Source organism: Apostichopus japonicus, chromosome 15 (assembly GCF_037975245.1).
Source record: "Apostichopus japonicus isolate 1M-3 chromosome 15, ASM3797524v1, whole genome shotgun sequence".
Taxonomy (NCBI): domain Eukaryota; kingdom Metazoa; phylum Echinodermata; class Holothuroidea; order Aspidochirotida; family Stichopodidae; genus Apostichopus; species Apostichopus japonicus.
In genome coordinates this window covers 10,679,027-10,705,039 of record NC_092575.1, presented here as the reverse complement: position 1 = coordinate 10,705,039, position 26,013 = coordinate 10,679,027, and the positions used below count along the sequence as shown (strand labels likewise).

General features: G+C 38.5%; 1 protein-coding gene across 2 annotated transcripts; it reads left to right on the top strand.

Moving 5' to 3' along the window:
• The first annotated feature begins 3,775 nt into the window (after positions 1–3,775).
• Positions 3,776–17,745, top strand: LOC139980617 (peroxisomal acyl-coenzyme A oxidase 3-like). Of its 2 annotated transcripts, none has more exons than XM_071992399.1 (16): positions 3,776–3,931; positions 4,788–4,969; positions 6,015–6,242; positions 6,698–6,772; positions 7,850–7,939; positions 8,105–8,337; positions 9,214–9,310; positions 10,155–10,337; positions 10,782–10,904; positions 11,215–11,335; positions 11,831–11,953; positions 12,877–12,987; positions 13,498–13,652; positions 14,065–14,200; positions 14,914–15,068; positions 15,677–17,745. In XM_071992399.1, the coding sequence occupies exons 2-16, from the start codon at positions 4,847–4,849 to the stop codon at positions 15,794–15,796; spliced, it is 2,073 nt and encodes a 690-aa protein (XP_071848500.1). In that variant the 5' UTR covers positions 3,776–3,931; positions 4,788–4,846; the 3' UTR covers positions 15,797–17,745. The 2 variants fall into 2 exon arrangements, with proteins under 2 accessions (XP_071848500.1, XP_071848501.1); XM_071992400.1 differs by having other exon boundaries at positions 3,784–3,931; positions 4,793–4,969.
• The last annotated feature ends 8,268 nt before the right edge of the window (positions 17,746–26,013 follow it).

The following is a 26,013-nucleotide window of genomic DNA, read 5'->3' as shown; positions in this document are numbered from 1 at the left end:
TATTGCGAAGATACGTCTTCAATCTACTATTATGTTCAGATGCATTCTTATTATTCTTATTATTCTTATTATTATTATTCTTATTATTATTATTATTATTATTATTATTATTATTATTATTATTATTATTATTATTATTATTATTATTATTATTATTTTATTATTATTATATTTTTGGGGGCACTTGGGCCATGGGGGGTGTTTGAACACCCAAAACACCTCCCTTGGCTACGCGCCTGTGTGACTGGTGATAATCTTCAAAAAAGTTATGGATGGAAAAAAAAACTATTGGGAAATACTTGGTTTTCAGGCAAAAGTGTACATCTGGTTGGTCATTTTCAAGACCGAGAAGTGCCTTTTCCGGTGATCTGGTATCAAAACCAGAAATGTTCTTGTACGCTCCGCGCCAACTGATGGTGGCGCTCCGCTTAGATAGTAATTCGCGCCCCCCGGGTTCAGTGGCGTCGCCAAGGGGGGGGGGGCCAGGGGGAACGTCCCCCCTGGAAAACCCAGTGACCCCCGAGCCCAGGAAAAAATTTACCTCAAATTTACCCCGGTAACATACCACACTTTTACCCCGGTGAAACCGGGTTAAAAACGCGGTAAATTTGTTGTACATTACCGCGGTGTTTTGGCCCTATGGACGCTGTAAACCGCGGTTGACCACAGTAAATTACCACAAATTTACCATGGTTTTACCTCACTTTTACCCCAATTTTACCGCAATTTACCACAGTGTTACCATACTTTTACCGCGCTTTTACTATGCTTTTACCCCAAATTTACCACAGTTTTACCGTTCTTTTACCCCAATTTTGCCGTATATTTACCACGCTTTTTCCTTAGTTTTACCTCAATTTACCATATTTTACCACGCTTTTACCGTTCTTTTACTGTTCTTTTACCCTAGATTGACCACGCATTTACTACACTTTTACCCTAAATTTACCACAGTTTTACCGTTCTTTTACCCCAATTTTACCGTAGATTTACTACGCTTTTACCTTAGTTTTACCTCAATTTACCATGATTTTACACTAATTGTAGGACAGTTTTACCTAACATTGAGCATGATTTTGTCCTAACTTCAATCAGCATGTATACCAAATATTTCTTTGAATTTCACCCATCAGTGTACTGTATCATTATTTGGCTATATTCCTTTACCCTTATTGTAATGGTTATATGCCTGACATGTAAGTCCTCAGTTGTAGAATGCAACAGTTTTTAATTCATCAAATCCATGGAGGTTTCACACATGAGAAAGCTTTCTTGAATTTCAATTACCATAGCTGACTCTCTTCTTTTGACTTAATTGGTAGTCCAGATTGGACTTTTGATCTCTTATTGTCCTCAAAGACTTGTTTTATATTCTTCAAATGAGCTGCGAAAAAAAGGAAAAAGTTTATCCTTGAACGTCGGGTATCGAAGTCGTGACCTGCGCCATCACAACAGGTGTCGATATTTACATTGAATGTGTCAGTGCTCACGCCATACCAGCGGATATACACGTCCGCTTCGCGAGCTGCATGACTGTGAGAAGGGAGGTATACTGCAATATGTTTCCTTGGTCTGAGGTTGACAGGTTAGGAGCTGACGAAATGTGAGAATGTGAGGGTCCGCAGGCACCATACTTGCCTATATTTGTGGACCCATATATTAACCCTGTTGTGTAGGGGGTGCAGAGGACATTTGAGGTTAGATGCTTGTAGGAACAAATGGCGAATGTTCACACCTGCATACTGAGCCATACTCGATGTGTGATCAAACTTTGGATTGCATGGTGAGATCCCTGATAGGAGCCAATAACGATGCTGGAACCTGTTACATCTTAACAGATAATGGGCGAAAACGAGAAAGATAAGAAAGGAGTCGGGGGTCATGCACACATTAATTCAACAAATGTAGGTTCTATTGATATAGGGTTAGGCATAATATTGACAGCATGTGGTTCATATCCTCTGCAAAATTCTGCCCCTTGTTAAAATCATTACCTCAAAAATAGCAATTTCTGGAGATATCTTCAGATCGAATTTAGCATCAAACTGTGGCAGCATTTTGCATCTAGCCCATCCTCCGTATGCGAAAATTTTCCAAAGGGGAGGGGGGCAGTGGCGTCGGAACCGGGGGGCTTGGGGGCTCATCCCCCAATGAAAAAATGCATGATAAGCCCCCCCCCCCCATATTTACCAAGGCTCCGAAACGTGCATCTGCCCATTTTTCAATGCATACTAGTCGATCTAGTCCGATGCACACGTATACGGGTGTTACTAAAACGAATGACAATTGCGTTACACATAACGAATGACAATATGTTGTACACACTAAAAAATTGCGTTGACTAAAACGAATGACAGTAATGACAGCACAGACATTTGCTTCAACCGGATATCACAGTTCAGACTTTGTGGGTATAGATCTAGTAAAGTACGGACAAGATATAAACGCACCTTATAGTAAGCGAAATTGTAAATCTGATTTTAAAAAGTAAAAATTAAAGTCATTTTTTCCGATATTAATTGTGAGAAACCAACAATACTATAATCTTGAAACGGCTTCAGTTATCTTTCTATATAAATCTACAGAGGTAAAAAGCACAGCACTCAAGCGCAATCTCACACAAAAACTTTCCCTGTGGTTTCTATCCGTAAATTACACCAAAACCCTGCAACCACGTAACATGCGATTTTCTTCAAATTATTTTTGCGCATAAAACCAATAACCGCATTTACTCCACTCCGTTAATCATTCTATCTCTTCTCAACACTGTCCTTCGTTGTCATTCGCTGTCATTCGCTGTCATTCGCTGTCATTCGCTGTCATTCGCTGTCATTCGCTGTCATTCGCTGTCATTCGCTGTCATTCGCTGTCATTCGCTGTCATTCGCTGTCATTCGCAAATGATAATTAACCCTGTACAAAGTCAATTGTCATTCGGTCATTCGCTGTCATTCGTTTTAGTTTGTCCCACGTATACTATATAGGTGTAATAATTTGAGTAAATACTGGGGGACCCTCGGCCCGTCCCCTGGCTATAGACCACATTGTCACCCCAACCGCGTCTTCACGCCCCGTGAAAAGTGGAAGCAGTGAGTGTGAGTACCGGTAAGCGCAACACAACTTCGTCGTAGGCCAATGACTTGCTTCATTTCAGCCAGTTCTCCAACATCCCCTTACTACACTCAAAAACGTCTTTGCGAGTACACTACGAGTAATAGCTACTCTCTTAAAACACCATCGAATATACAAATTACAATGTTTTTACAGACTTTTACGTGCAATCTGAGAAATTGCAGGCTTGAGTCACCCATATTTTAGGGCTAGGTATTCGCAGCATAAAACACTCGGGAAGTGCCGTTTCCGGCCATCTGGGGGTTTGAAAAACCCAAAAATTTATTGTACGCTCCGCGCCAACCGATGGTGGCGCTCCGCTTAGATAGTCTCTACACATTAGCCCCCCCCCCCCCCAATAATTTTCCCGTTCTGCCGCGCCTGGAGGGGGCACCCCCTCCCCTTAGACCCCTCCCCCAGGACGGCGATCCGTATCCACCTATAAGTGCCCCCCCCCATCAAATGCTGGTGCCCCCCGGCCTGTCCCCCCCCCCAGACTGAAAAGTCTGGTGACGCCACTGCCCGGGTTAGAAAACCCTGGATACGCCCCTGGAATCCCACCCTAGCTACCTCACCCTCATCAATAGAGTGGTGGGGCGATATCGCGATATGAGGCAACACTGTAACACTGGTAAAGGCTTCATATGAAAATACTTCAGTCTTCATATTTACCGCTGCCTTGCGTAGTAAGATCAGCTGATAAACGCTATTCAGCTGACCGCCCCCTAAGCTAGAATCTGCAGAGTGTGATTTGTGAATGATACAAGTCACAAGAAAATCAAAGCTCTCAGCTCATCACGAACTCCAGCCTAACTTCACATGTGTGTGCGAGTGCATGTTCATTAGAAACATTTCAACAATGCCTCTTGAGAGCAATTCCTGGCATATATTATTCATTAGAGACTAGTTTAACAACCTAAGTTATTACTTCTATGTAGGCCTAGGTCTATCCTAACATAGTTTAATGTGGTTACTGGGGCTTGATAGAGCTAACGCTAGTGTTGGTATCCGTATTATCAAAGTTCAAACGTCTCCAGACTTACTACCACTGTATAACTTAAACTCGAGGTGCAATACTACTTTACAAGTGTAGCCACTATTCTTAAATAAGTAAAGCACAGACATTATACACATAATGCATGTGGAGACTTGTCTATGTCTACCAAGCCTAAGCTACAATAGTTACAATTAGTATGCTTCATCAATTCACTTACATAGTAATTTTAGTATGTACAAACTTCACAAGTAGTTAACATTAAAATAACAAGGCTAATAGTGGAGGACTAGTTGTGCAACATTTAAAGGGTGGAATGGAGTGTACCATAATTTACAGCAACAGCAATTTTCATCATACTAGGAAAGCCGACCTCTCTAATTGGTTAGGTATAACTATAGGTCTACTGTAGGCCTATGTCCAGTTGATCCATTTCAGATGTAGCCCATGGAAAATGACTGACACAAAATAATCTACTTCATATTCAAATGATTTTTAAGTCTTGCTTGTTATCTGAAGGGCTGACAGAACTAGTAAAGCATTTAAGCCCTGTTTGTAAAGTCAGCGAGTTTCAATTCAAATAATTGTTACAAAATTTACAAATTTATCTCTGACAATGTTTCCAAGCAGCATGTAATTATTCATGAAAAAATGCCCAATATATATATATTTTTGTTTTTTAGAACAGTGATAAGTTGGTACTACCGTGACTCAGTTGGCATCAGTTAATACCTCCGGAAAGATGGACACCAGCTTTGTACCAGATTTGCCTTCAGGTCCATTGGACTTGTATCGTAAAAGGGCCTCCTTTAATTGGAAAGAGATGAAAGTGGTACTGGAAGGAGAAGAAGGCATCAAATACAAGGTATGTTATTGACAACAGGTATTATACAGTACCATGCCAATGTAACTTAACATGATGAATTTGTGATCAGAGCAGCCACATGTTCTGATGGACTGCCTCCCTCTTCATCAAATGTCAGGGAATAAATTCAGTATTCCTATTCTGTGTACCATTTTTGGAGAGCTCTGAATCTTTTCTCTCATTATTTACTATAGTTCCTGTTTAGAACACCGCTATACATCTTCACACTTGTATAGCAACTCGGCCATTTTGTATAGCAATTTGCGATGCGATACTGGATCAATTATTCCCTGAAAGTACAATAGAAGAACACAGAATCATTATTGCATGAACCTGACAACACATCTAGTCAAAAGTTACATAGTGCCTCTATTTCAGTGTCCTGACAAAAAAGCCACACTCCCCCTGTTTTTTGTTTTTTTTTGTTTTTTGTTTTTTGGCATTGCATTATAACAGATTCCTCTACAATTACATCTTAAAATGGCAATGTACTCAATTACACAGTTTCCTTAACAGCTATGTCATTAATTTTTTTGTGGGGGAGGGTGTTATAGAGATGTTTAATCTAGAAGAAGGATTCATGTCTAAGTGATTGTTATCACATCAGTTGCACAAGAAGAACATGTTGCAAATTCTGCTAGTGGAAAGAGTAGTTTTGAATCCTATTTCCCAATTCATCTAGATACCAGAAACACCAAATCCATTTAAGAATCCCCTTAAGAACACTGCACAGTAGCACTTTTGAATAGGTCAAGATAATCTGGTGGTGTTTTAAACCTTGAACCTAGCGGTTGTGGGGCAGACACTCTGACCGCTTCACCAGGCCTACATCCTGAAGGTGTTATGATTCATCCGAGATATTGCACAATTTATGCCAATAGTTGCTCACTTATATTTATCCCCCTCTCACACCCAGTTTCTCCCTGGCCCCATCCTGTCCCCATATAATCATTCCTTAATGTTATTGTGGTTTTACTTTACATTTTAAATTCTGTCTTCTTCTTTCCTGGGCACTTTTCATATTACCCGTTTTTCCCTTGTACAGAGTATTATTTGGAAAACAATGCAGAAAGACCCTGTCTTTGGACGAGGATCACTTCCATACTCGCTTGATGAGTACCGTGAAGTAACTCAGAAGAGGGTGAGACGACTCGTGGAGTACAATATGAATTCCTTGGCTCAAAATTCCAACATTGAAACTGCTATGGCTTGGAACCAGGCTATTTTAATGTATGACAGTGCTCTGTCAGCAAAATACAACTTGAATGCTATGGTAAGTGTTTTGGGATCTCATTTAGTAGTTAAGCCTTATTTACAGCAGGTTTGGCATTTCCTCTGTCATATTAAGGATCATTGATAGAGTTCAGTGGGCACCTCTGATACTTTTCACCCCAGGTGTACCTGTGTGACTGACAGTCCACAGAGACCTTTTGAAACAGCACCCCCGTATCCAGGTTGAAGGTGTGGGCAGACCTCCCAACATCTGTATGTGTTTTCAATGTATGTTGGACTTTCATAGTGTCATATATGCAAATTTGGCAGGTGCCCTACAGTATATGACACGATATATTGTAACTATTAAACAACCTGATACTTTTCTTTACTACTGGCTGGGTAATTTTTTGTCATAATATTCAAAGATGTATATAACCACCTCATTTCACCGACAGCAACAGAGGCCCATTGACAGGCTGTAATCACATTTCTGTTTGACTTTGTTCTCTTCAGATGTGCGCTGTGGCTCTGATACAAACGGGGAAACCTCACTTTCAGGAGCTCGCACAGAAGTTTGAAAACCTAGAGGTATAAACTGTGGTTCAGTTGTATAACTGTCCATAAGAATGTTACAGTTAACTTTTAATGCAGATTTATATTTAACAAAACTTTGTATAGAATTTGGTGGTATGAGGATCTTGGCAAACATCTCTGTGATGATGCTTTAGCTATTTACACTTGTCTTTCCCATAATAATGGCTGTAACTTCTTCGTCTGAAAGCTCAAAATTTAGCGAGCCATTTTAAAACAAGATGCTTCTGATATTGTTTAGAGCTAAGCTGAAAAATCAGCAAACTACGACCCTGAAGGTTTGTGGGCTTTAATAACCCCCCTTTTTTTTCATGATTGGATTTAAAGTTATATTAATTGTTCATGTTAATATTAACTGTCACAGAATGTAGTGATAGGTACTGTAGGTCTGATCTAAACAAGTCAAGACCAAGTATTGAGTAAAGCACAGACTTTTCTCCTTTTTGTATCACATAGTAAACTCGTTTAGACTAAACATCATTTAGAAAACTTGGAAAGAAGAAATGTTAAGACCTCAGATAACGCAGAACTAAAAATGCAACATCAATGCTCGGAAATAAAGTGCATGGAAGCAAGGAACATTTAAAAATAAAACATTTAAATGATGAAAGACCACTCTTACAGTATTGTGTAACATAGGTATGGGCAATATATAGTCTGACTTTTCTGCTGTTGCTGTTGTAACCAGTTACATTGGTAGATTAATAAGGATTACAGGTTCGAGCCCTGGCCAGATCATTGTGTTGTGTCATTGGGCAAGGCACTTTATCTCCATTGCCTCTCTTCACCCAGGTGTATAAATGGGGACTTGCAAGGTGACTTGTAAATATAGTTGCGTGCGCCGGTTTGTGGCTGCACCCTATGGGAAGTCCCCCAGGGGACACGTGGCGGTGGTGCACTTTTGTGCCCCAGGAGAGATTGTTTGGATTGTGCACACTTTGGTGTGTAGGTGTGAGAAGTTACCAATGACTAGGGTTAATTGTAAAGCGCATAGAACTTGTGGATTATGCACTATATAAATAACGGCGTAATAATAATAATAAAGTGAAATTTTTTTTTCATTATTTGTCACAGGCAGTTGGTTGCTTTTGTCTGACTGAGCTCTCCCATGGATCAAATACCAAAGCTATGAGAACAACAGCCACCTTTGACCCTCAGACTGATGTAAGAACCTCATTTTATCTCATCTTTTTTTCATGCCTCCAGAGGGTGCAGTTTGGTACTGTACAGTGCTCATATGCCAAAGTTCTTGTCAACTTAATTGTCACCTCTAATTAGAGGGACTAAAACAAGCATTCACCAAAAATAACTTCCTCTTTATTTCATCAGGAATTTGTCTTGCATACCCCTGACTTTGAAGCCAGCAAATTCTGGGTCGGACTCTTGGGTAAGACCGCCACTCATGGCATTGTATTCGCCCAGCTCTACACCCCCGACGGTAACTGCCACGGCCTTCATAATTTTCTGGTTCCTTTCCGCGACCTTCAGACCCACCTACCACTCCCGGGTATTCTGGTCGGAGACATTGGCATGAAACTCGGCCAGAACGGATTGGATAACGGGTGAGATGGTGCTACACGGCAAATTTTTTTTCTAGTCTATGTTATGTAGTTTGTGATTGTGTCGCTTTTGTTTTTCCATGCAATTTGGCAATAATGATGATGCCTTGAGGTGTTAATGTTTATTCTCCCTCCCTTTCCCTCTACCTCTCCATCCCTGTCTCTCTCTCTCACCCTACCCACCCCCCTTTCTTCAAGCAACATGTCATTTATCAGTAACATGTCATTTATCAGTAACATTTAATGCAGAAAAAGTAGCTAATATTAGACAGAAAAGTAACATGTCATTTATCAGTAACATGTCTTTTATCAGAAACATGTATTGCAGATAAAATAGCTAATATTAGACAGAAATGCAACATATCATTCATCAGTAACATGTTATGCATGTAAAATAGCTATAAGACAGAAATGCAACATATCATTCATCAGTAACATGTAATGCAGATGAAGTAGCTAATATAAGACAAAAATGTGCTATTTGTGGATAAATGGTGAAAGGTTAAAAATAGTATCTGTATCAGGAGTTACAGATGTAGTTGGAAGTGTATAGATGTTACTTGCTTGTCCATACACATAGCTCTACAGTATTGTACTTAACAATATAAACAACACAAGTTATCCTTCTACAGCTTTGTGGCATTCAATCAGGTGCACATGTAGTACACATACAGTTGAAAGTGTATATATGTTACTTGCTTGCCCATACATTATTGTACTTATCAATATAAACAACACAAGTTATCCTTCTACAGCTTTGTGGCATTCAATCAGGTGCACATGTAGTACACATACAGTTGAAAGTGTATATATGTTACTTGCTTGCCCATACATTATTGTACTTATCAATATAAAACTACACAATTTATCCTTCTACAGTTTTGTGGCATTCAATCAGGTTCGCATTCCTCGTGAGAGCTTGATGGATAGGACAGGGTCGGTCACCAAGGAAGGAAAATACGTCACTCCATTCAAGGTGAGCTAGTAATTACAAACTCACACTATCTGTAAATTGTGTTTGGAATAAATCGTTATAGTGCTGTTGTTACTTTACTTTCATTTCACACCATTGTACTGTCTATAAGTGTCTTTTTCCTCCTCTTCCTCTTTTTTTTATGTAGTTATTTTCTCTCTACAATTGCTTTGAACCCAACGCTATATGTTAAACATTTGTCAATAAAGTACCATGTTTCTTTTTTTAAATATATTATGGCCATTTTAGCAATTTATGGGTGCCTATATTGTCCTTTTAAACTGATGTTTTGGTAACCATGGGGCCAGACCCAAATATGGGTTTTTCGAAATTTTTACTGTTTGCTAGGGTCTAAGGTCATAAATAGTTACAAGCAGTTAGACAAATTTCAGTGTTTATGTGGTTAGGCGCTCGCAGATCTGGCAGACTCTATGCACGATGGTAGTAACAACAATAACAGAAACAACAAATGGCTAATCAGGGAATAATTTATCCGATATCGCTACGCAAAATGCTATACAAACTGGTCAAGTTGCTGCTATACAAATGTAAAGATGTATAGCAGTTTTCTACACAGGAACTATATAAACATTCAATGAGAAATTCAAGAGCCTTCGAAAATGCTACCCAAAATTTGAACAGTAAATGAATTCCCTACTTTTTGATTGCTGGCATAGTTTATTTTGCTTAACAATCACTTTGTTTATAATACATTCATCTCTTCAGTTTTTCCATACATTGTTTCTCTTGTTTGATTACAATACATTGTTTCTCTTGTTTGATTACAACTGGTGTATTTGTCTATAATATCCTGATAACTCCCCTCATGAAATACATATTTCTCAAGGATCCCAGCAAGAGGTTTGGTGCTGCTCTGGGGGCCCTGTCTGGTGGAAGAGTCGGTATAACGGATATGTGCACCACCAACCTCAAGCTAGCGGTAACGATCGCCATTCGATACTCTGGGGTCAGAAGACAGTTTGGACCAACCAAGGGGGAAGAGATACCAGTGCTGGAATACCAACTGCAGGTGAGTAATTCCACATCTTTCTTTGTTTCTTTCCAAGTTAAGTTACTGACTTCAGTTTTTACTGAAGCATTCTTGTCATCCATCTACATTCTCTAGTAATTTTGATTAAATATTATAGGAAAGTACAAAGATGAAAATATATGCCCTCTAGTAGAGATTGCTTTAAGGGTTGGGTTAAGTATAGGTTGAAAAGTGGTAGTTCAACCAACAACCGTTAAAATCATAAATGTATTTCTCAACTAGGATACATTCATATAAAAAACAATGGGTGGATTCATGAATCCATAAATCCTGTGAATACTTATTCAGTTGCTGGTAGAACCATTAGAACTTATGTTCTGTACCCCCTCCCCCCCCCCCCTTCCCTGTTGCTTTGCTACGAATGATATTGATTTATTTCTATGGTAAAATTGACTACAAATAATCACATCAAATTTCTTATAGCAATGGAGGCTAATACCCTATGTAGCAGCTACTTATGTGATGCACATTGCAAGCAGGAAACTCTTCATAAATTTCAGCGAGAGCACTATGGCACAGCTTATGAAAGATAGATCAGAAAAGCAGGTGAGCTCACAAGCTTATTTCATACTAGTATTTTTTATTTTTTTTGTGGTTAATATTAAAAATTCTCATGAATGAAAAGAAGAGAAAAAGCACTTGCATGAATTTGTAGTGCGGAATCATTTCCTAATGTATCTCTTGGTTTTACAAATACATATTTAGCATATATTTAACCTTTCAAAATATTTATGGGAAACATGTTCCATTGTGGTTTTAATAACGAAAAGGTAGCTCTGTGACAGGTGTTTGTGGTTAAAAGTTTTATTTTTTCGACTTGAATTATCAGTGACATGCAATTATTTTCTGCAAACAGGCCAACCTTGGCAAAGAGATCCATGCTTTCTCCAGCTCTAGTAAGCCATTGGGAGCATGGTTGGCTAGAGATTGCATCCAGGAATGCAGGGAGGCATGTGGTGGCCATGGTTACCTCTGGGGTAAGTGTCCCCTAGCCTTCTAACTCTCTGTCATTTGTAGTCATTAGTTATTATTATTAGTTTGACTTTGTTTTCACTCATTATAGGGATGTTAAACAATCTATGCCTTCCAAATACTGGATGAACAGCTTGCAGTAACTAACCTAATCACAAACCCCACAGGGGAGGGGTGGGGGGGTATCAAGACGTCATATTGTTTAAACTTATGTCTTTGGTAAAAAAAGTCTCCATCTGAGAAATTTTCCAGATTTCTTGTAAGGTCACACTACTTCAGCTAACCTGTTCTTTTTACATTTCTGTTGGAACTTTTCATGTTATAAAAGTTTGTTGCAAAAAAAAGGACCTTCGAGACAAAGCTGTCTCATAAGGTGCAAAGAGAAATCAGTCTTGAGAAAGTGCTTATCCTTTTGACGTTTTCCCACTCGTTATTGGGATGAAAAGCTCCTTTTTTTCTTTTTTTTGTGATCTACATTTTACTCAATATTCCGTTATCAGTGAACAGGTTGGGATCCTTGAGAGATGACAACGACCCAAACTGCACCTACGAAGGAGATAATAACGTACTGCAACAGCAAACAGGCAACTATTTACTGGAGGTAGCACGAGAAGTACAACGTGGTTAGTATAAATGTAGGAATAATAAAAGGGTGGTGAAGGGACTGAAATATATAGCAATAACTTATGATGTTGATAATATAACGTATAGACATAATTCATGAGGTGGGTAAAATAAACATTACGGACAGGTCATATGATCGCCAAATGTTAAGTGTGTATAGTTGAACGAAGGTATTCCAATATCCAGTAGTATTTTACTTTGTTCTTTAACTCAGAAAAATGCCAAATTCCAGTTCCCATATTATCGGTCAACTGGTTTATTCCTTATGACAAAAAATCGCTGCACCTGAAATCCTGTGTGTTGTTTTGGTTTTCACAGATTGTCAAAAATCAACACAGACTAAATAACAAGAAATTCGATTTCTGCTGGACATGGTAGATATCCCACAACTTTTGCCCATAATGCTAGCCATCAGCTAAAAGCCAAGCAGTAGTACTTTGACATCTGTTCAAACTACCTCCAGCCAATAGCAATAGTTATATACTACTAATTAAACAAGTAATCGGCAAAACTCTGGATATGCAATTATTTTGACCTAGCTTTCTTTCAGTTAAGTTGATCATAGTTTTAACATCATGCTGTGTCTTTGGTATTGTTCCAGACAACATAAAGAGAAGAATATGTTGCATATAATTAGTAAAATAATTTGAAGGTGTTTTTTTTATCTATGCGGGTTTAAGATCTTCCAGTCCGAGCCATGGGGCTTTATTCTTACCGTGGAATTTTGCAGGATATTCCAAGAGACAAGCTGATCCCTGTCATGGGATGCAGGTAAAAGCTGCATCTGGCATTCTCTTGTGACATAGTTGTCCCTCTGACCAAGTCAAGTGTCAAAGAAAAGTCCAATGTAAGCCACAAAAATGTATCATTTTGAATCACTGTGTAATTGGTTGTGTTCTCTGTTACTTCCCTAACTCCACAGGCAAGAAGATCGAATCAGTCATGGGCAGTCTGGACTTCCTTAACAACATGAAAACCATCGTCTTCCACACTTTCAATGCAACCACTGAAAGTGATGTCATGGATCCAAAAGGTCAGTTTCAGGGTCATGTGTCAGGGATCATGATTTCAAACAAATTTGGGGTTCGAGGTGACTAAATTTGTAGTTTCTGTTTTACAACCAGGAAATTGTAAAAACACTCAATTTTGTACTTTCCATAAAAATATAGATCTTATTGCTACAACAACCTTGCTACAACTTTAGAAGACATTACAGATTGTTTGACAGCCCACACCCAAACATTTGTCATGTCGTGTCAAGCTTTGACTAAACGAATGGACGTGAAATAATGTACAGCACACTGTTAGTATAACACACTATGCAGCTTGTATTAAATACAAATGTATTATATGACAAGTTTTGGATTGCCTATGATTCGCTGGTTGTTTGTCTGTGAGTGGCTGGTTGTCCATCTGTTTGTTTTACCTTGCAGTATCTATCACTGCCTATGATTGGCTGATTGTCTGTCTGTTTGTTTTACCTTGCAGTATCTATCACTGCCTATGATTGGCTGATTGTCTGTCTGTTTGTTTTACCTTGCAGTATCTATCGCTGCCTATGATTGGCTGGTAGTGTACCTCCTGAAGGAGAGCTCTCACAAGCTGGAGAGAGAACTGAAATCTGGTAAAGATGCCTTCACTGCCAGGAATGATTCCCAGGCCTACTACCTTCATAGCTTGTCTCGTGCATACGTTGAGGTAAGGTCTCTTCATAGCTTGTTCTGTTGCTTCTCCTTTCTTTGTTCTTTTCCTCTATTGTTGTATTGTGCTTATCTGTACTGTTTAACTATTTAAGGGGGACTGCTCGTACAAGCTAATGCTTTTTCAGTCCTCATCCACCATCTTGTTTTATCTTGACTCTGTACTACTCTTCTCTTATTGTTGTGGAAATATACAAAAAATCAAACTCACATTGCACAAAATTGGGAACCTAGGCATCCCCTTCAAGCAAACTTTTGAGATTCATAGAATCTTTATTGAAAATATTATGAACCATCAAACAACCTTGGGACTATCATCTTATCTTTATTTAATAAATATGAATATTCGTAATTGGATCAATCATTAGTAACATTTTCAAATCACCTTAACATGTGTTGTATCATCGCAGCGTACATGTCTGGAATGGTTCTACAATTATTGCACCGATCCTACCCTCTCTCCTGGACTTGCTCAAGTGCTCATCAAGCTCTGTGCCTTGTTTGGTTTGTGGAGCCTGCAGAAGCACCTCAGCGTTCTGTACCGGGGTAAGTAAACCATCATTGATCTTAGCAAGCCGTCTAAACTATTTAAAAGTACCAACAGATTAAATCTAAAAGTCGCAAGTGGAAGAAGCAATGAGCATGTTAATACTACCGTCAATGTCACAATGTCTTGCCTCTATCATGTAATTAATACTTGTTCAAATCTTGCACTGTCTATATGAAAGAACACCTAGAAGTATACAATTGTTACAAATAGACAATTCATTTCAGTTCTGGTATCTCTGGAGATTTGGTAATCAGTTCTTTGATAAATGTTAAAGATCACCATTATTGGTGTCCTGTCCAACCCCACCCCACCCCCTTAAAATGAGGGGGTGGATAGGAAATGAAGATGGGGAAGGATATCCTTTCCTTTTGATCAGAACTGCTTGTGACAGTAACTGTTCTGAACATTTTTTAACAATTTTAATTCAAAATTTGTAGCCCGATATCAATAAATCATATTTTGCTGGTTCCTTTCATCTCCTCTGAATTAATGTCTCCGTGTCAACACGTGACAACAAAAAGTAAACGTCACAGCCTTCACATTTCCACAATAACTTTAGATGGACTCGATGCCCTAGGTAATGAACTAAATGAAATTTCATAAGACGATTCAGAAAGTTACACGGAAGTCACGACAGTATGGAAAGTTAAAAAAAGCAATCGAAACTTAAAACTTGTCTTTCACGGTCATCTCATCTCTATTTTACCAGGTGGTTACATATCTGGCCCCAACCCAGCCAATATCATTCAGAGCGGCATATTGAGCCTCTGCTCCCAACTCAAGGATGATGCAGTCGCTCTGGTAGACGTCTTTGCTCCCCCTGATTTTGTCCTTCATTCAGCCATCGGTTCTGCCGACGGACAGGTAAGTCTATTAATAAGCACACTCTACCATGAAGGACAGGTTTCCTCTAACGGATGAGTCTATCTATGTGAACATTTTAGCCCTGAGTAGGATAACAAATTAACGATGTGATTACGAGCCCAAAGGGACCTGATAAAAACTACTGATGGAATAAAACTGAACAGTATTTAGCATTGTTATGGAGAATAGTTTAGCAGTTTCTCATATTTATCTGAGATAATTTGTGAAATAACACTACATCAAAGCATATTGTGAATCTGATGTACAAGTTACAAGAAAAAGACCCAATTCCCCCCCCCCCTACAAACATGGTTGTAACATCGCAATGAAACATACATGCATACAAGACACCAATGCTGGCCTGCATACCCACTAGGATACTACAAAGATGTATATATAATATATATATGTGCCAAACTTACAGGTATTTAAAGAAGCCTTCAAAATCGACTGTTTGCCATTCTAAGAGATGTATTTCTTGGTCCACTCTTTATTACAAAATCTGATTCATTATTCACGAATCAATAAGTAAATCAAGTGTTTTGAATTTTGATTCGATTTGTGAATTTCAAAACCCTGATCAAAATTCTTGATCCTTGTGTTGCTAGATCTACCAGCGGCTCTACAACGCAATGCTTCAGACACCGGGGAGCGTCGAGAGAGTCTCCTGGTGGCAAGATTTTGTGGACAAACCCGAGCGTGGTAGCCGGCCTCTAGCCAAACTGTAAATCGATGGACTACCCACGAATCAAGTTTACGCTCTTGCCAAAGTCACTTCTCAACCAAATTCAATTCCAAATCCATCCGTTTAAACAGGGTATTTGTTATACAGTTTGATTCATCTTTGCAGTAGCTTTAATTCTTATACAGCCTTGTTTGTCATATCAGCTAAAGTAATACTCAGAAGAACGAAATTGGACAGCCATTACTAAAATTTGAAAAGTTTTGAAGAAAGTTGACACAAAGTTAAAATGCAGTGGAATACTGTTTTCGTGCAAATGGTTAAAATTTTGTCTGGTAATTATCAGACATTGCTTTGAAAATTAATTTTGAATAACTCGCCTTATAATTGTCCGATCTAGTTTTTGCTTTGCTGTATAGATCTCAGTCTGCTATTAGCCTGGGACAATCTATATCATGAAATCTACAGTGCCTGGTATATGCCGTTAATCCAAGATTGATGAAACTTCAATGAATCTCTAAATAAATCATAATTAGTAATGCCTGATGAACTGGGGTTGGAAGTACCAGTAACCTACGTTAGAAACATACAAACATTAATCACTGTTTACTTTTCTGTTTTATTTCTTAGACAAACATTCCTATCAGTACTTAATTGTTAGTTTATCAATTTCTCGCTTTTGACTTTCTCATCTTTCATGATATTGTTACATCAGCAGTCAAACTTTGCGCTTTGCATTCTTTTTGCGCTTTTGAGAAAAATGGTGAAATTTGCTATACAAGTGCAAAGATGTATAGCAGTTTTTAACGCAGGAGCCATTGTAGTTAAGTAGAGACAAAACTACTCCATTATTCCATTCTTATGTCAGATGGTGTGGTGACCTATTCAGCATTCAAATGCTTGCTGAACCCAAAGACCTATCCCACCCCGCCCCCTTCCCCACCACCATGCTACATTGTACCAGAACCATTTAAAACCCTTCTTACCTGAGCAGAAATCTTCATAAAATGTTAGATGTAATGATGAATTTCAGTATTCGTTTATCCTATTTTTTTGTATATATGAATTACCAAAAATGTCTTTTTTTTGAGGCCTCAGTGTTATAGTTAGACCTCAGAAGTGAGAAGTATTAGGCAAAAGAAGATGGTGTAGAGCGTGGGGGGGGTGGCATGGAAATGTTGAATGACACGTCTTTCATAAGCATTCCTTTGGCAAAATGTATTCACGCTTTTCACAGTATTTAAATTTAATCATATGATTTAGGTAAGCCATATTTCTTGTGGATATCATTGAATAAGGTAATGTGGGAAATTTGATTACAATCAGATTTAGATATAAAACATTGTTTTGTAGCTTTCATGCAGGGTTTTAACCAACACACATACACATACACAAAATTGTTGGTTTATCTACATTTACTTGAGTTATTAATTATTGTGTTGTAAGGAAACTTAATTTTAAGTTTCATTATTCAAAATGTTTTACCAATGGTCATCATTTAATTATCTTAACAGAAATTCAGTTTTCATGTTTCTTCTTCGTCTTTTTCTCTTGCTTTTTCATGGTCCTTTCATTTTCCCATGGAATTATGATATTGTGAGGAAATGTAATTTTAGACAATTGCATTACATGTGAAAGGAAGATATTATTCTTGTTGAAACCATGTAATTTTAGAAAATTGCATTACATGTGAAAGTAAGATATTATTCTTGTTGCAACCATGTGCAAAACATTTTATCTGGAATATTTAGTATTATTAATATTTCTATTCATCTATGCAATCATATTGAAAATTTCATATGCAGTATGTGAGTATCGCCTTATGAATAATTTTGACCTCGTTTATATCTATTTTGTAGATTCATGCTTAGACTTGATTTTTTTTTCTCTTTTTCAATGAATGTGCAATAAAAGTTTGATTATATTTTTTTAAGCATATGCTCACAATTGTCAAAAGACACAATAAATCGAGGAATAAATTGTTATACAATGTGACTTTTCTTCTTTTATCTGAGTTTATAGCTATTAAGTTTTTTATTTCTTTGCGGAGGGTTGAAGGAATCTATGCAAAGGTGATGGCGTGTGTGTGTATGTAACACTTGCTTGTAAAACAATTGTTCATGGTGGATTAACTTTAAAACTTCCTATGTGGATCCCTCTTATTGAGTACAAGAACTGTCTTCTTTTCTGAGAAGTTCTTTGGTCATTTGGGGTCAACAGAGGTCAAAGTCTGAATTAATTTGTAAACTCTTTAACTCAATAAGTACATCTTCGATGAACTTTGTGCTAGGTATGTAGATTCAGCTTGGTGAGTAAAAGAACCATGTTGAAATTGTTGGAGGTCAAAGGTTCATTCTGGATATAGAAACATTTTAGTATAAAATTCTATACAATAAAATCCTTACCAGTGAATTAATTGGTTGATGCCCTCAACGAGTGAGTGCTACAAATAAGAGATGGACATCTCTGATCATTTCTAGTTCTCACTCAATGCTTGGACACAGGTATCTCACTTGCTCTACATGAGTCAGGTATGTGGAATTTTGAGCAAATTATATTGCAAGGAATCACAAAGTCAACTTGTCTTCTGGTTATCCAACTTTGCACCATAGATGAGAGAATAGAGTTTAAATTTTCATAGCCATCCATGCTTATCCTTCAGATATCATCAGTGAAGCAAGTGTAATTATCTTGCGCTAGAGATAGCAGGAGCAACCAAGAGCATCACCCTCTTGTCTCCCCCCCCCCCCCAGTCTGTAGCCTGTGTTTCATTTTGTTTCGTGGTGGTGGGAGAGGGGCATAACTGTTGGCAAAATATTGCTATCAATTCCATAATTTTAACAAGTACAAACAAAGTACAAGTACAATCTTAGTGTGAGTTACTAAATGTAAGCCATTTTCTTTGCCCCCCCCCCCTTTCCCCCTTCTGGTTATATGGCCCTGCTCTCACCCTCTCCCCATCTTAAATCTCAAATGGCAGTTGAGGGATCACATCTTGTTTCCAAGGGCGGCGGAACCGGGGGGGCACAGGGGGCACGTGCCCCCCCACTTTCACTCAGGGTTAAAAATGTGCCCTTTTTCTGCATAAAAATTGAGGTGTCTCAAGTTAGCAAGAGGCCAGGGACCAGAATGAACACTCGGGAAGGGCCGTTTCCGGCCATCTGAGGGGTTTGTAAAACCAAAATTTTTCTTGTACGCTCCGCGCCAACCGATGGTGGCGCTCCGCTCAGATAGTCGTGCATACAACTTTGCAAATCCTGGCTACGCCCCTGACTTTAAATGAATTTATGTGGTTCAAACTCAAAGCTATTTCGAATGGAAACAATTTGTTAAGATATTAACAAGAAATAAACTCTAATTCGGAAGATTTTTACATTAGCAACTAGCATGATTTCACCTCATTTGTCTCAACAGAAAACTTGTTCCTTGTTTCCCAATTTGCACATTGGATATTGCAGTGTTAGTATGCATATTTTCAATGAGGGGGGGGGGGGGCGTTGATGGAGTGATGCAAATAAGATAATACAATAAGAGTTATAAAGGGTACTAAATATCAGGCTACATCAGTCCAATCGAATTTCTGCAAAGTGCCCTTTGATGTCGGTGCCCCCCCAGATTAAAAGTGCTTCCGCCGCCCTTGCTTGTTTCAAGATCGATGTTTTAATTATTTAACTACATGGTTAGTTTAGTTTAGAGACCCATGGATCAGGAAGCCTTACAGTAGCGTATTTGAGACCCTATCCGTGTTAGATCCAGTTGAGTCAAGGGTGACGGGGTTGGGGTGGGGGCGGATAGTTCAGCACAACTTCCAAGGGACAGTGGGACGTTACTTTCATCTGAGGGGGAAAATCACAAATGACCTCAAAATAACCCCACTTGAATCCTCTGTGCACCCAGTACCGCAAATTTTCGTATCGGAATTTTCGAAATTTTCAGAATTCGGCTAAATAATGTTGCTCTCCACAGCTCCACGGTGTGACAGGGACATTGAAAACTCTCTTTATTGCGGCTAAGATAGTATGTCTAATGAAATTGAGTAGATCAACGTGGACTTCAGAGCCGTTTATCTCTATACGCAGCTCTGGTCGACTTTAGAGCAGTATATAGATCTCCATCTACGGCTCTGGTGGACTTAAGAGATTTTGTGGACTTGTGATCGTAGTGTACTTGTGATCATAGTTGGCTTGTGATCATAGCGCCCTCAATTACCAAATTGTCACCAGCATAGAAAGGTCATCAGAAACTATCACACTGAATTTATGATTTGATAGGATGAAATGGTCACTTAAACAAAAGTAATCAATATTTCTCCAATGTTTCAGTAGGTGGAGTTTTCTGAAAGTATTGACTTACGATTTTGCCACTTCTAATTATTTCTAATCATTAATTATTATGATTAACTTAGACAAATAAAACTTTACAAGTGAGTAGAAATGCTTTGAAGTTGGAAATAAGTTAAAACGACGAGCAGACGCGGATCAGGAGGGGGGGGGGTGGAGCGGGGCGATACACCACATAAAACGGCTGCTATTATGACAGCCATTCGTGTAGACCTTATTATATACCTTAGGCCTATAGCTTTAAATGCTTCAGAAGGCACCATTTGACGTCTATTTTTTTCCCTTGGGAACCGGCCCCCACCCCCTACATGGGAGTCAGCTTCAACGATCCCACACCCATCCTCCTTAAAATCCTGTATCCCTCTCTGACAAGTCTACAATTTGTATTATAGGTGATCGATAACTATAGTGGATTTTAGCTAACACTTATGACTTAAAGTTTATGGAAGATGAAATTTGCTTCTTATGTAGTCTATAGTCAGTGCAATGAAGTGCTTGGCTATGTGTCGGTATGCGGTAGATAGTCTAACAAGGCAAAAAATAAATGCTGATATAAATACATTTAGCATTTCAGTAACCTCTCTCGGGAAGACTGATGTATCGTCTGCGGTAACTCAATGAACCACATACAAACGTATGATGAATATTTAAGAAAGCGGTTAATTGTATGAGTAACACGAACACACGTCAAGGCTACACATACGTACGTAGCTCGTACTGGAAACTTTAGAAAACGTATCACAATTATAAAAAAGGTTAAAACTTGGAAGTAATCGCGAAGGCCGAAATTTACATCTATATAGGCCGTGGAAGGTTACACGTCACTAAATGTTCAATAAAGCGATATATATATATATATATATATATATATATATATATATATATATATCACACGATAGTACTTGAACCACACTGCATATGTAATCTACACTGTATACTATTTTACCTTTTCCAATTAACAAACGGACATTGCAACAATTATTACACTGCTTTATAGACTCCAATGTTTACAACTTCTATTGATTGAAGAAGATTGCTTTTGAAAATTGGATAGCTATGACGACATTTTATTACGTAGGCCTACTATATTCGGGATAGCCTGAGTGAATCAAGTTCCATTGTAGGCATATATTGTATCGAAAGCACTATAGGCCTATGTTAGGTATAGGCTATGTCTGCACGTGCGCTGCCCTTGAAAAGTTAGCTTATGGGTATTAGTACAAAGAGAGTATTGTTCATTATATACCAGGGCGGATCCAGAGAGGGCGCGCGGGATCGGAATTCTGAAATTCATTCCTCCTTTTTTTTTTTCTTTTTTTTTGCAGTAAGAAATATCTGCAACAGTAATTTTCTTCAAAACAAGGTATGTAGTGTAAACTTTTTTTAGCACGGTGACGGAATGTGTTAAATACTTAACCAATGTAGTTGTATATACTGCTATAAGTTCGGCGGGAATTTATCGATACTTGTCTCCGGGACCTCCTCCTACTGGATTCGCCTTTGTATAGGCTGTACCGTATCAGTCTATCCCTCTCCTTCCACCCATCCGCTACAGAAGATGTCATTGACCCTCTGAGATACTAAAACTAGCTTCTCTCTTCATTATACGAAACATTTAATTAACGGAGACCGCCCAAAACGACTCTTCTGCGCGTGCCGTTCGTGAAATACTGAATGTTACGACTGGCCTTTTACATGTCACTACAGAAAACCTTTATCTGAATGGATACCTCAACAGCAGTCTTACTTCATTGAATTAATGTCTCCATGACTTATCTTCTATTGCCATAAACGACAAGGCCCATTAGCAATGAGGCGGCGCCAACGTTCTCATTGTTGTGTTTATAGTGTTAGGCTAGGAAGCGCGTCGCATGCTAAACGCCGAAGGTTACATGTGTGCTTTTTATTAGTAAATTAAGCATGTAGGATGGTATGCTGACAAGGCCATAGGGGCGCCGAGGCAGATTTCCAGCCTCATCCTTTTCAATTATAGTGATTGCGGTACACAAGACTTGGGCAAAAATCTACCAGAGGCAACTTTTTTTGGATTAAATAGTTTAAGATGTGATATGCGCATGCTCAATATAAAATAGTTGATAAGAATAGCTAAATGCTTTGTTTCGTATACGGTTAGTGCCATCAGGTAGACTTAATATCTTGTTTGCTAAGAAAAAACTGTACAACCGGGTGAGGTGAGTTAAGGCGTAACGGAATGGAGGGTGAAAGTCGCTCACAATGCTCGGGAAAATTTCTTAGAGCATACACGCTATGTTCATGGTGTCGTTAATGGCAAACACACATTGAGACTTTAAGATGGCATGAACATGACATATTTCTCATAATTTATCGTTAAGCTGAATGTTCGAAGCATATGGAAGGAGTTTAAAGGTCGTCGGTATACCCCACCCCCCCCCACTCCCCCAACTATATACCAGAAATTCAAATAATGTTCAAGCACGTTCAAATTTCCAGAAGCATTTTACTGCCATAGTCAAAGCATTTTTATTCTTTGAAGAATAGATCAACTAAAAAGGAAAAGTCAAACATTGTGAAACCATAGGCCACGTAAATTTAGTTATTTTAAAGTGGTTTATTTGTTGTTAATCCAGTCCTGACAATTATTTTGGGTACTGTCAAATTTCTCGCGTGTTGTTCCCTTTCTTTACTTAACAAACGTCTTCGGAGTTTGTAAATAAATTCTTGACCTGAATTTAACAAAGCAAAATATTTTGTATTGGTCTATTTCTCTTTGCAACTGTCGAATGAAGGTACCTATCTCAGACGTCTTAATTTGACTACAAATTCTGTACTTTCTTTCTTTTTCCCGTTTTATATGTCGCCATGTCTAAACCACGTCAGCTTTTTTTTAGGATTCGGTCATGACTTCTCGTCCGAAAACTTCAATTACCGTAGCACGACATATGAACCACCCAGCGGCAGATTTTTGATTATAAGAAAATAGTTTCATGATGGTTGGTGTCTTAAACACGTGTGCATTGCATCCAACTAAAAGTGGTCATGCTTGTCTTTCATTTTAGGACATTGATAGTACTGTTTTATGCCTTAAGGCTTTAGGTCAGTTTCTTTCTACAGTAGATGGATACGTGTATTAAATTTTATACGTGTTCACAATAAATAAACACAATGTGTACAGCTTAGGACTACTCATTTACATACACATAAGTGGTATGTTAATGGTTTGTCGCTGCCTTTCTTTCTCTCTTTATATATATATATACCTATATCTATATCTATATATATATATATATCTATATATATATATATATATATGTATATTTATGTATATTTATATATATACATATATATATATATATATATATATATATATATTACGCGGAAGTCGGTGTGTAGGCAGATGAAGATATTTAATTACGTCCAACTATAACTGTGATGAAAGTCATAGATTTATTCCTACAGCACCGTAAATCCCCGGAGTATTTAGAGGCAGAATCGAGAAACTCATTTGATCTCATTTGGTAGAAAATTGACGATCTTCAATTAAGTTTCATGATAGATCAACGGAAGCTCGAAAATACGGTCAATGTCCATGTAGGCTTACTAGGAACGTTTGCTGACAGAGAAGAGGGAGAGATTAAGGGAGGGAGGGAGGAGGAAAAATCTCCCCAAAAGAAAAGCAGAATCGACGATAACCATCTATCAATTATACGGGTTCTCCAGCATTCGAGGTTGAATTTCGTCAGATCTTTGAACCTTTCTGTGCAAAATTCTGGCTGTGCACTTGGGAATTTCCCTCACACGTCTGAGCAATTTCTCTTAATTGATGATGACATCTATATGGCTTCTCGAAATTGCAAAAAGCCAGTTCCCAGAGAGTTGGTATATATGTGACTCGAAAACACGTACACATGAATGTGGTTTAGAAGAAAATATGTTCTAGATAAACTTGGTTAATTGTCGGTACCTTTAGGAAAAATCTACGTTACACGTCTGTGCTTTAAAATGTTGACATTCTTGGACGTTTCCAAAGGTATTTTCCTACATGAACATACACATCTTCTAGTAACTGTCGAAATGTCCCTGTTACTTTTAATGGAGTTTAAAGTTGGTTACTATAGTTGTATTTGGCGACGTTGTCGAGCCTGTGGATGGTAGTAAAAGGAATTGATATGTGACCATCTTGTGGTCTTTCCTAGCATATTTAGAGGGAAGACAGCTGCACATGAACTCAATCAGTCCTGTTCTGGTGGAGATGGAACAGCAAATGCAACAGTAGAGATGAGCCTGACGGGAACTTAAAGGGAGTGAAGACTCGCGCACAAAGAAACGTCTCATGCCGGTAATCTGACCTAGTTTCGAATGAGGTGTAACAGGAGCGTTAGACACCACAATCGATCCCAGAAAATACACACACAGCTTGCTACCGTAGGTATTGAGACACTAGTGTTTACATTCAATATACATGCAGCTATACGGACAATACCCACAACACAGTGTACATAGCAGCGTGGACATCTCCGGTCTCATAGAAATTGATGTCCGGTCTAGATCAAAGATAACAAGGTATCACGTTTCATTACTGTCTGCATTTGGTAGCGACAAAAAAAAAACTTCACTTGCAAGCAACGGAAAGGTAACTTTTGTTTCAGAGGGCGGCACGCGGTTTGGAGCGAGTCTTTAATGCCTTTAAGAAACTGGAAACCTATCATTATTTATGTTTCTAATTCACCTGATGCGATAAGGGTCGGGGTTAATTAGCGGTGGGGGGGGGGGGACATCGATTTTGTTTTGTTTCTGCTTGTTAAAAACATCAACTCTTCAAATAATAATTTCCCAAAACTTAGACGTTTCATAGAAATACAACCTGGACTGATAAAATATGATTACGGTAGGTGACCTATGAATTCATAATTTTAAGTATGACCAAACTTCGGGAATATCCCCTTAAGTGTTAATCAAAACCTTTGGACTGAAGAAGCTAACAATAGACTAGTTTAAACTCTGTTTGCTATTCATTCATGCATACCAACTTACATGGCGTAGAACCCGTGGGGGACGGGAAATGTCCCTTCTACCCCCCCCCCCCCCCACACACACACGCACTTTTTGAGACGTAGGGAACGTAACACAAAATATTCCCCCATTTTTCAGGTCTCGAATGAAAAAAAAAATAACCATCATGAAAATCACTCCACGTGTAAGTAGAAAAAGTTAAGTCGGATTATTCAGTACTGACAATATCGTCCAATGTCACACGAATACTGTTAATGTGACATATATGCTCTTGATGATAGTCGATATAAACTGCAATGACCAGTCTGAACATTATATTTCATCTCTACAGATTTAGAAGGGCAAAGGCGGTTGAACAAAATGTTATCGCATGGGAACTATACCAGCATGGCATTGCACATACATACCCAGAACTATCAAGCTCTTTAGAAACAAGAGATAGCAGTTTGCCGGCCAAACCGTACAAGATTACAAGTTATAATCTTCAAAAACAGGATACCTGAAATACGTAAAATGTTTCCTCAAGTAGAAAGACTAGTCTTCGCCTAGTACTGATTTCACCGGCAAGTTCGTGTGCAAGCAGAGCGATCGTTTAGCGCCATGCGACGCTGAACAAACGTGGCTGCATCCAACGATCAGACAACAGTGTTTAAACCATGTTGTAATGTCTAATCTACACAAGAAAAGACTAGAGGCACTTCAATCACTATAGGAGACTGCATCGGAATTCATCCGCATGCAGGCATGACACTAGAGCCCGTTTATTTGGGGAAATTACAGTAGGCCCAGACGAATAAACATCGGCGATCTTTCAACATGCCATGTTTTGCCACAAAATCAGTATGTTGAAAATCTTATATTAAGAGCTACGGTAACGTGTCCCTATATCGTTAATTATTAAATATTCCGGATATCCGGGTATCGATAACAG